General features: G+C 44.8%; 1 protein-coding gene across 1 annotated transcript; it reads right to left on the reverse strand.

Moving 5' to 3' along the window:
• Nucleotides 1-25: 25 nt before the first annotated feature.
• On the reverse strand, nucleotides 26-5,328 carry LOC142889539 (uncharacterized). The gene is made up of 3 exons (XM_076028350.1): nucleotides 5,099-5,328; nucleotides 1,017-1,114; nucleotides 26-924 (listed from the first exon to the last, which is right to left on the reverse strand). Exons 2-3 carry the CDS (start codon nucleotides 1,099-1,101, stop codon nucleotides 752-754), a joined length of 258 nt encoding a protein of 85 aa, XP_075884465.1. The 5' UTR covers nucleotides 1,102-1,114; nucleotides 5,099-5,328; the 3' UTR covers nucleotides 26-751.
• Between the last annotated feature and the right edge of the window lie 5,337 nt (nucleotides 5,329-10,665).

The following is a 10,665-nucleotide window of genomic DNA, read 5'->3' on the forward strand; positions in this document are numbered from 1 at the left end:
CCCTGTTCATTCTACAAATCAGCGATGAGGGTGTTAAAAAAGTATTTACAATTTTATTTTTTACGATGTAAGCAGCAGTTCAATTTTAATAGTAAAAATGAAGAGCAAGAAGGGTTGAAAAAATTACAATGTAATGCGTTTTGCTCTGCATTGCAGATGAGCTAAGCTAACACCAAGGCAAACAGCGGAAGCAGGCAACATTAAAATATGGTCAGCGTTTTGTGAAAATGGCCCCAATGTATTCACTGGATCTTAAATAAAAGTTTAATACCTTTTTTTAAAAAACACTCTCTGTAACTGTTTGTGGGGTTTAGCCTTGCTTCTAAAACATGACATAAGTAGCTGATTGTCCCTTGTCCCCCTTTAATCCCATTGCCAATAAAATAATCATCATTTTTACTGCAAATTGTTAAAAAAAAGGTTCTAAAGAATCAAAGTTCAAAAAGAAAAACAAATGCCGAAAGTAATGCACTTGTGAATGAATGTTAATGCCGTAAACAAGTCCAAGACACCTCCTGTCGTGCTCAGAGCGAAGTCTGTTGTCCCCCTGACCAGAGGAAAGTCCTGACAGGCAGCAAAGGGGTTAATTAATATGTGAACTATGGTTGTGCACACCAAAAACTGCTGGTCATGTGACTACAGGTGAGTTTAGTCAGGTATCAGGCTCCCTGGCGTCTGTGTCTCAGTCCTGGAAACATTAACGGGCACAAGCAAATCTTTCAAACTCTGCAGTCCATGAGTCTGGTGGCGCTCAGTAGGTGGCGTCCACTGCGTTGATGTTGCTGTCCAGCTGGTGCCTGAAAGACACCCGGGCTTTGGTGGAGAAATAGATCTGGGAGTTCCGACTCAGGCTTCCTGCTCCTTCGCTGTCGCTGCCCCAGGACGTGGTGGAGCACAGACGAGGCTTTGTCTCTTCGATGGGAACTGTGGGACGCACACAAGAAGTCAGGGCATCAGGAACCGGAGTCTCATTACGGTTCAGGTTCCAAGTGTGAGTGTCACTGCTTGCATCTCACCTGCAGGAGGGGGGCACTGTCTGCTCTTACATCGTTCTTTGCAGCGTCTGTAGAAAGGGAAACACTGCAGCATCTTGACCCCCATGGCAGAGACGTCTGAAGAGAGTGCACAGAAAAAGAAGACGTCAAGTAAAGACCAAAAACCTGAAGGCTCATCAAAACAGACCAAAGACCTTTCAATGTTCTTCTCTAGCAATCAGTTCAGGGCAGTAATGCATTCAATTAATAATAATGCACTTCATTGGGCATCTGCCTGTTTTTCTGCCCAGCAGGTGGCAGCTTAGTGAATTCTGGCCCTGCTTCTCCTCATGACAGCAGACTGTAGGCACATGGGGTGAGCAGGTGATGGGCCAAGCAGTATTTATGACAGTGTCATCCTCGTGTTCCACACGTCACGCGATGTCGGTTTGCCATTTCATGGATGGGTTTTGGAGAGAAGCCGCGGGAGGCACAGGCAGGTTTCATCTGTGACAGCAGAACAGATGTAAACGGTGCTTGAAACCTCTGAACAGCTGCAAGTTTCTGCAGGTCCCATCAGCATACAGTCAAATTTGCAAGCTTCCCTTGAGGGCGGCTGGTCATTGTGCAATACATGTATGAATGATAAGTGCAATGCTCATGGATGCAGGTGAGCACAGAGCTGTGTTTGAGTGCGAGAGGCCACTTTTAGTGGAGTGAGGAGAAGAACTGCAAGACAGTAGGCATGTCTCGGCAGATTCTGTTGCTCTTTTGTCGCCTTCCTGCTGCCGATGAGCCAGATTTGTAACATATTTGAATCTCTGATTTGATTGGAAGATGCACACACGCCTACTCGAGGTTCAAAACTCCTCAACAAGCGAAGCCGCACAGCAGTATCAGCTCCCGTCCGTCGTGCTTCGAATTGTTCTATGACAGAAGTGCGTGAACTGGGTGGATTTACGCCGAGTGCATACCACCGCTTTCTAAAACATGACATGATCAGTTTGGTTTCATGTTTTACTTCCCTGTGATTACAGTGGAGCAAGACACACCGTGGCCTGGTCATCAGACAAACGGCAAATACGCCGGGTCATTGTTTGTGGCACGTGACTCACTTTCGCAAGGATGTGAAAACTCGCACATAAACACATGACTGACGCAGCGCAACGGAGGGGAACAAACAGACTGGTTTTCACAACTTTACACTCCTTTTTTTCTTCCCTCCATCGCTATACAATCTGCTGCGACTCCCTTCTCATTTTCACGCAGGTGTTGCTGTGAAATCCTATCCTATTTTTTTTTTTTACACACACAGTGGCTCTCTTCTAGGTAGGTCAATTGGAAGGCTGCGAAAGTGAAATTAGAACAGCACTGGCAGTTTTCTTTACCGCTGCGGAGCAAAGAGAGCGACCAGGCTGTTTGTCGCTGCGCACTAAAAGAAAATCCAGGCCTTGTTTGGAAGATCAACTCAGGATGCACTGTTTTTCTGTGCAAAGCAGTAAACACACTCAGACGCACATTGTTGAGGCCCTGGTCAGTGGTTCAGGAATTTTGGGGCCTTCATCGTCATTGGCTGTGATTGGCTCTGAGGCATCAGGCCTCACAAGGCAGCCGGGAGGGTGGGGGGAAGCAGAGGAGAAAAACAGCCTCGGGTGGCGGAGGAGGAAAATTCACAGTGAGATTAAAACAGAATCGGAGCGTAGGCTGGAAAATTACAATTAAAAAAAAGTGAGAATGCAGCTCTGAAGTTGCACGGTCGTCTTCTGTTCCTCTTGCCAGCAAAGTACAAGTGGATTATGTGGTCGTACTTGTTCTGTGACTTGAGGCTGTGCAGATGGAGCCAAGAGCTGCGTAGTCCTTTGACAGCCAGTCATTACATTGTGTGGCTGTAGTGTAGGCCGACCCTTTTGTTTTGTCATTATTGAAGAGTTTCTGATGAAGTGTGTGTGTTTTTCATGGAACGCAAGAGGGTTGAGTAACCTGAAGTGGGTTTGCAGAGCAAGATCCTCGCAGGGTCACCCCCCCCCCCCCACCCCCCCCGCTCTCTCTTCCCCTGCCGGCCACGCTCGGCCACTTATCTGCTGCGTAAACAGTTTTACAGCGGCACAGCGTACAGTCAGCTGTGTTAACATGATAACAATCTTCCCACCCTTCGCTTCCTTCAAGCCCCCGTCTTTTTCCCCTCCAATACGATCCCCAAGGGCTTTATAAAAGGAAGAAAAAAAAAATTGCTCGACTGTGCCCCTTAGCCTCGACACAAAGACTCACACAGGCCCTGCCAGGCTGGATGACGCACGCGCGGCCCTGCGCATGTTTTACCTGCTCCAGTGTGGATGTGTGGGCCCATTTATAGCGCCTCACAATCGGCTTTGACTCATATTCATCAAGTTTAAAGCTGCTTTTAGGTTTTTTTTTTCCTTCAGAGCTCTCACAACAGGTTATTGTCAGAGCCAAGCAATTCAATTATCGAGTTTAATATGCAGTGCTGCTTAAAATACACAAACGCACTGCTCTCCAGGTTTAAATACAAATCCACAATTTTCGGGCAGCTTCTGATGCTTGGCCTATATACCTTTTCAATGTGCATTAAAACTAATCAAGATGTGGTTCGGACTGAAATCTGCCAGCGACAATATGACAATATCCAGCAAAACACTTTCTGAAGTAGAACACCAATTAGCATCCTTTTAATTCATTTTAAGACCTTTAAAAAAAACGTGTGTAAGTATTCATAAAGCATCGAAGTGCAGGACATTTCCAGTCTTAATGGAAAGTTGTATGTACTGTATTTTGGAAGCTAATTCTTGGGTACACTTTGGCAGCAAAACAATGCTCTCTTAGAATTGACGTCTTTGCTCCTTGTAAAATATGGGATCACCTCCTTTGACAACATGTCATTTTGTAGAATTATCTACCTGGAGTTTAAAGTCGTTGTTGGCACATAAACAACCCACGAGAAAGCAGCGTTGTCACTTCTCTGTGTATTTGTACTCGCAGTTAAGGCATTGTAGGCACAATCAGATCTCAATCATGTTCCAGAATGATTAATAATGAGGCGCTTTGCCAAACAGGAAACATATGAACATCTCATAATACCCCCTTATGGTAATTCTCCTACACTGCGACCACTATAGAATATTTAGGAACTTTATGAACGTGTCAGGCGCCGCTGTATTTCGGGGACACCATTCACTTGGTAGTAGACAGTGTCCACCCCGACAACTGCGTTGTCTTCAGTGGCCAAAACCACGGAGGGGAAACAAAACATTGTTTTCATTTGTGTGTACATGTATTTATATAGTGACGAGGAGAGCGCGAACATCTTTAGGAAGAGTAACAAATGATCCTCAGGATCTCTCACAAATGTTGGTGAAATAAATGACACCAACCCCTTTCCTACATTTAACCCACTGGCGCTTTTTCCGACGGTCCCTAAACCTGCCAAGCGTTCCCGCACTGATAGCGCCACTTGTAGGCCTACGTGCGCAAACAAGCCACCCCCCCTCCTCATCCAATAGCACATTCCACTTTCCCACCAGGTGCTCGCGCGCCTTTAAATATCAATGGGGACGCGCGCGGTCGGAAGGTTGAATGAAAGTCTCCGCCGGTCAGACGGGATAATCCCCCCGCGCGCTCTCAGCTGCAGCGCTTCACGCGCCACTGATCTCCTCCTCGTCGTCACCGCTAATCAGTGAGAGTCTCCGGCTGCCTGCATGTGCGAGGTTGTCGGCGGGGCGAGGGTAAACATCCGGTCCGCGACCTCATTTTTTGACGCGTGATAAAAAGAGAAGAGGGGCCTGTTGGCGCGGGTAAAAAAAAAGTCCGATTCGTTTTAAAGTGCATTTGGCCGTGCAGGGTGACTGGAGCAGCAGCAGACCAGGCAGCAGTAACAGCAGCAGCAAACTAGGCAGACCAGGCAGGGAGTCAGTCCACCCACTGACACACCTCCTCCGCCTGCTGCTGCTGCTGCTGCTCCTAAACAAACAAATCCCTCTCTCGACCGTCGCGAATCACTTTGAGATTGAAATGAAAGTTCTATTCCCTCTCCCCTGTCAAAGCTCCCCGGTTGCATCGCGCCACAAAAGCACCGTTTTAATTGAAGCTTTAAGCGGTCAAACACATACCTGCTGGACCAAACTGTGCAGAGAGACGGAGTTCCGGTGGGACGGGGTCCGTTTCTGGTTGTAATTCCTCGCACAGTCGCCTCGACTTTCCCCTCACTCACTCCGCTCAACACTTTCAGTCTGCGGTGCTGGAAGACGCGGCGCGGCTGCTCGAACGCGGTGCGTCCCGGTGCGGTGCGTCCTGCTCGGCGGCGCGGGGAGCTTTTTCCTGTGACTGAACTTTAAATAGCTAATCCCCAGCGCATGGTGAGTTGACACGCCTGCTTTCGCCCCTGCCTCCGTCTCTCGCCCTCTCTTCCTCCTCCTCCTCCCGCCCTCCCTCCCTCCCAAACTCTGCACATCCCGCGCGTACTGCACGCACAACTTCCCTCCGAGCGAGGCGTGATCTGATTTTGCCTGTGCTATTACCGTTTGTAACTCCAACCACAACCGACCATTCAGTCACATTCAGAGGAACGTCAAGATCACGAAAGGGTTCAAAAGGTGACTCTTGTAAACAATCAGACCACATTAAGTAGTTGCAGTGTCTGACGTTACGCCCATTCATCAGCAGTATCCCAAACTAACTTCAGAAGTGGCCCAAATCCGTTGGACAGTTAAAAGCTTTGTGTTTTATTTTTAAGGCTTTTACGTTCCTCCAAATTTGGATGTTTAAACATTTTTCCCAGAAGTGTCTGGTTTGAAGGAATTGAAAGTGTTGCCTCCTATTCTAGAGCTGTTTCCTCCAGGGTTCTGAACGATGCCGCCCTGATGGGTGTTCACACTGACTTCATCTGGAGTCAGTCTGTGATCCAGTGCTGAACTGAAATGTGGGAAGAGTTTTGGTGTTTTCATTGTTTAGATGTTGGTTGAGAAATATGTTGTGGTTGAACTGTTCCCTGCTGAGTTGCCAGATCAGGCTCATGGCATCTCAATGAATTCTCTTCTCTACACTTCTGAGGAACCAGCTAGATTTTTTGGGAAGGGATGATTCCAGATTGTGAGTCACTGTTTACATTGATTCGTTACAAGAGCTCAGCTTTGTTTTTGGCTGCCCAATCACTGGCAGGGGCATGTCTGAATTTGAGTGGTAATAAATCACGTGCTCATTCGTGTAGAGATTTACACTTTACACTGGATGTGGGTGAAGGACACGCGCACTCCGGTTTGACATTGTGTCTAATTTTAAAAACGTATCTGTGAGGAAGATCAGCAGGGACAAAACTGGAGCATGAGGCACAGAGGAAAACTTTTGCAGTGAAATGAAAACAACTGAAACAGGACAAATAGATGAAATAAAAGCGTGCTTTGGTTTTTGCATCCCATTTGTGATTCACATGCTGATTCTATTTAAATGGCTTCTCTTGGTGGAAGTTTCTGTTGCAAAAACAGAAATGCAGACATTTCTCAGTTAAGCTGTTACTGCAAAACCCTGTGTGTGTGTGTGTGTGTGTGTGTGTGTGTGTGTGTGTGTGTGTGTGTGTGTTCCCTAAGGTTCATTTTGGTCTCAAAATAGTGGCTGTTAGTTTCCGCTGAAGTTTGATTTTCATTTAACACAGAGCAAAGAAATGTGCTTTATAAAGAGAGCATCCAACATGCATTGAATTTCTTAAATCCATGCTAGTGAACAAACAACCTCTGTCTTATAGGTGAGAATGAGGAATATTCTCTCAACAATTTTGAGTTCTGCAAGTTTGTCTTCTATTTTTATTTATTTATTTTTAATAATTAACGCCCATAAAGACATTTCAAAGCAGCCATTGTCCTCTGTTTGGCACAGCAGGTTCCAGTGGGGCACTGAGTCAACTGTGTTGCACAGAGTTGAGTGGTGCCTGCCTGTGCTGTGTCACCTCAGCGCACTCACACACACGCTGGTTCCTCTCCTTGTAAGGTGATAAGTGGCTCTGCCAGTCGTCTCTATGTAATTAGCCCTCGCTAACCTAGCGCAGGAGGAGGAACTCCACCGCTACCCTCTGAGCCCGGACATCACCTGACCCCCCAGCATCACCTGACCCCCCACTTCCCCTGTCATGATTTGTGACACTTGGGGGCGGCTCTGCACCCTGTGACAGGAATAAATGCACTGAGAAGAGCAAGAGCCGGGCGGGGGTCAAAGTAGGTCGGACACCTAAAAATACACCAACATCAGCCATTAAAACCCTTTTAGTCCATCCATCATCATCTCTTAATTGTCGTGGGTTTTTTTTTCTCATTGTGTTTTTTTAATACTTCCATGTCATGTGACCTACTAGGTTGGATTTCACAGCAGATGATATGACTGCTTTTAAAAAAGGGGGCTCTCCTGATATTTCCAGCATATTCCACCTTAAATTAAGATTTAAATCAAATTAGATTTTTTAAAATTTATTTCTATATCGTGCAATCCATTGACTCCAACTCCCTAAAAAATATCAAATGCATCTTTGCTATATTATAAACAAATGCGCAGTTTCTTGTTTTGAAGCTGCGTGTGCATCTTATTTTGCTGTATATTTTTTTTCTTTGTATAAAGTTATGATGCATTTCTGTGTGAAGCTTGCATGTTTTCTATGTGTCTGTGTGGGTTCTCTCCAGGGTCTCTGGCTTCCTCTCACAAACCAAAAACATGCATGAGAGGCGAGTTGGGAGCTCCAAATGGACGGGAGGTTTGTTTATGTGTGTGAGTCAGTATGAGAGTGTTTGTCTTCCTGTGTTCGTCTTGTTCAGGGTGTCATCAACACAGCTCGGGCAGGCCCCTGCAAACCTCTGCGGAGTGTGAGAGTGAGAGGAGTGTGAGAGAAAAGGTAGTTGGATCAAATCATTCCTCAGTAGCCCCTCTGTCATTTCAAAGAAAGATTTTATTCATGCATCACATTTAAAATTATTGTCCAGCGTTTAAGATTTCAATTCGTGATGTAAATCTATCTCTGAAGTTCCCGCAAAGACAAAATATGTTTTACGATTTATGAAATCACCTTAAAGCACCAACCCAGCCCAACCATACATACTCACAATTACAGTGCAGTTTTTGAAGGTAAGTTAGATCTCAAGGTGTAGGAAATGCCCAGTGAGATGTTTGTGGTGTGAAGTAGATCAAAGCTACCAAAAATAAAGAAATAAGTGAACGCCAGTCTTTGTTTTCCAACCTTCAATTTGTTTTAGTACAGTGACTGTTGCCTTTACTAAAAACAAATCTCATCAAGAGACTCCAAAGTGATTCTAAATGCAATAATTCACAGATGCATGGCATGTCCAAAAACTTTTTTCCACTACTGTAACATTTTTTTGGATCATTGTGTCTATTCAAGAGACATCATCATCTTGTAAAAATGATCTTGTTGTAAATTTCAAATTTTAAAATGTGTAGCATTAAATTGTGGGACTTTTTTTTAATACTGTTTACACCATTGAACTTTGAGGGATAATTGCTAAGGACAGAAACGTGCACGTCAATAAAAAACAACAATAGAAAACACTGAATATAAAATGTTCAGAGTGACTCATGAGGTGCAACGAAAGCGTCCAACTTGGTTGCCCAACATGTCTTACACTGAACAACGCAATCAGGCCAGAACCTTGCACGGAAACAAGTAGCTGCATGTGTGTTCAGATTCACAATCATTTTTGTATTTTTTTTTTTGTTATTGTCAAACAATACTTAGGAAATGTGATATTTCCTTTTAAAGTGGCACTGTCTTCTTTCATCACTCTCTAACCCTATCTATGTCTCTCACACCGAATTACAGCATAGACTGCGTCAGGAAAGTGAGTTTCGCAAGCAGGTTGCACATGAGGTCATGGTCGTAAAGAGCCACACCCGTGACATTTCAGAATCATTCTCTGTTTTGTAGGTTACATCTTTACAGCTGACCTAAGATGAAGCCACTGCATGTTTATCAGCGTGAGTGTTGCTGTTTACACAGACCCTTGTTTCTCTCCGTCAGACACCCAGACATTCCTACGCTCGACATTTTGTTGCTCCTTGTTGATGTTGGCGAGCTTGTGTGGAGCTGGGCGGGGGGGCAGCCGGGGCAGACTGGCCCTGCTCGCCCATGGCTGGTTCCAGACCCCGCACCCTGCAGCCCCCACCCTGCAGCCTGGGCAGTGAGTCACTCCTCTCAAGCTTTTTTTAACCATGTGTATGAAACATCTACTGTTCTCTGCAATCACATTAAGCCTCAACTGCTCACTCATAAGCAGGGCTCCTAGTCACACCATCCAAAGCAGGTGGAGATGGTGCAGGTGTAGTGAATATACAACCTGAGGTCAAAGAGCAGCCTTAGTTTTCCATGTCTTTTTATATGTTACATTTTGTACATATCCAATAGTCTGTTGTGAAATGTCTGAGTTAATCATGATAACAACAACAATAGACACGGCCGTCGTGCACATACACACTTACATGCAAAGTTTAACATGTCTCATGTAGTGTTACTTTTCTTATTTTATGTTTATTTACCCTTATCTACTATTTTTGTCACCCAGTCATTCTTTGGTAACCATAATTTTGTTTCAACATTTAGTGAGGAGTTGAGACAAGGCCTTGCAAAATCTGCTAATACTATTATGGGTTGACCAGTTGATTCAATGTACGAGTGGATTAAGCCTACCAACAGACCTTCCTTAAGGTCAGTTACCCAAAGTGACACAAAAAAGTCACTACAGACACAGGCGGCATTGTTTTACTCTACAAAGGTTCAGTTCCATTTATTGTTAGAATCAACGTGGACCAAGGAGCACATGAATAACTCATTAACTTGATAAGTGTCTCATATAGATGAGTGTCATTAATAATAATATATAACTCAGAGAGTTTGTTATTTCAGGAGACTGTAGCAAACTGGTAGCCCTTCATATGACTCAGTAGCTCTGAGTGCCAAAAAGGTTGGTGACCCCTTTGTTAGAGTCTTTGCAGTGAGCCCACAGACAGCAGGAGTCATGGCCTTTTTACTCAGGCGACCCAAGGGCAGCCCTCGTACCTGTCATTGCTGCCTTGCTGTTCTCTTGATTAGCTTCTAACCTCTGCGCTAACATGTTCAAGTGTCTCTTGCCAAAGTGGCTGTTGTGAAAATCAATTATCAATTTTTCTACCAAAAAGAAAATCAATCACACACATGCCAACAATGCAGTGTATGTCCAGTTTCTGTGTTAAACAGTAAAATAGTTGTACCTTTAGCCAGATTGAGCTTTTAGCACTGCTAATGCTGTCGCGTCAACAAGCGTCCTGTCTCTTGTGTTTGATTGGTTTAACCTGCTGACTTGCCACAACAAACACTTCATCTAGCTTCGCAGGCCATGCATAAACTGTGTCCTGGTTTTACTCTGACTGCAAAATATCACCTGGAAGGATATGATGATATGGTGCCAGCAGCAAAGCTAACTAATGTCAGTGTCTCCGCTCATTACTGGCATAAATTGTGATCATTGAGAGCCCAAAGGAGCTCCACTTCATTGCTACCTTTTGGAATTTTTCGTGTGTGATGGTGCTATAATTTTCATTTGGCAGAACATCAGTGGCCAGTCAAGCCGTGTTAGCTAAGGATGACATTTAAAATAATAAATAAAGAAAAAAAAAACAATCATTTTTTGTTGGTGGTGTGTGTGTGTCA

This window comes from Nelusetta ayraudi, unplaced genomic scaffold (assembly GCF_046127955.1).
Source record: "Nelusetta ayraudi isolate G7.1 ecotype Tasmania unplaced genomic scaffold, CSIRO-AGI_Nayr_v1 ptg000022l, whole genome shotgun sequence".
Classification (NCBI taxonomy): Eukaryota; Metazoa; Chordata; class Actinopteri; order Tetraodontiformes; family Monacanthidae; genus Nelusetta; species Nelusetta ayraudi.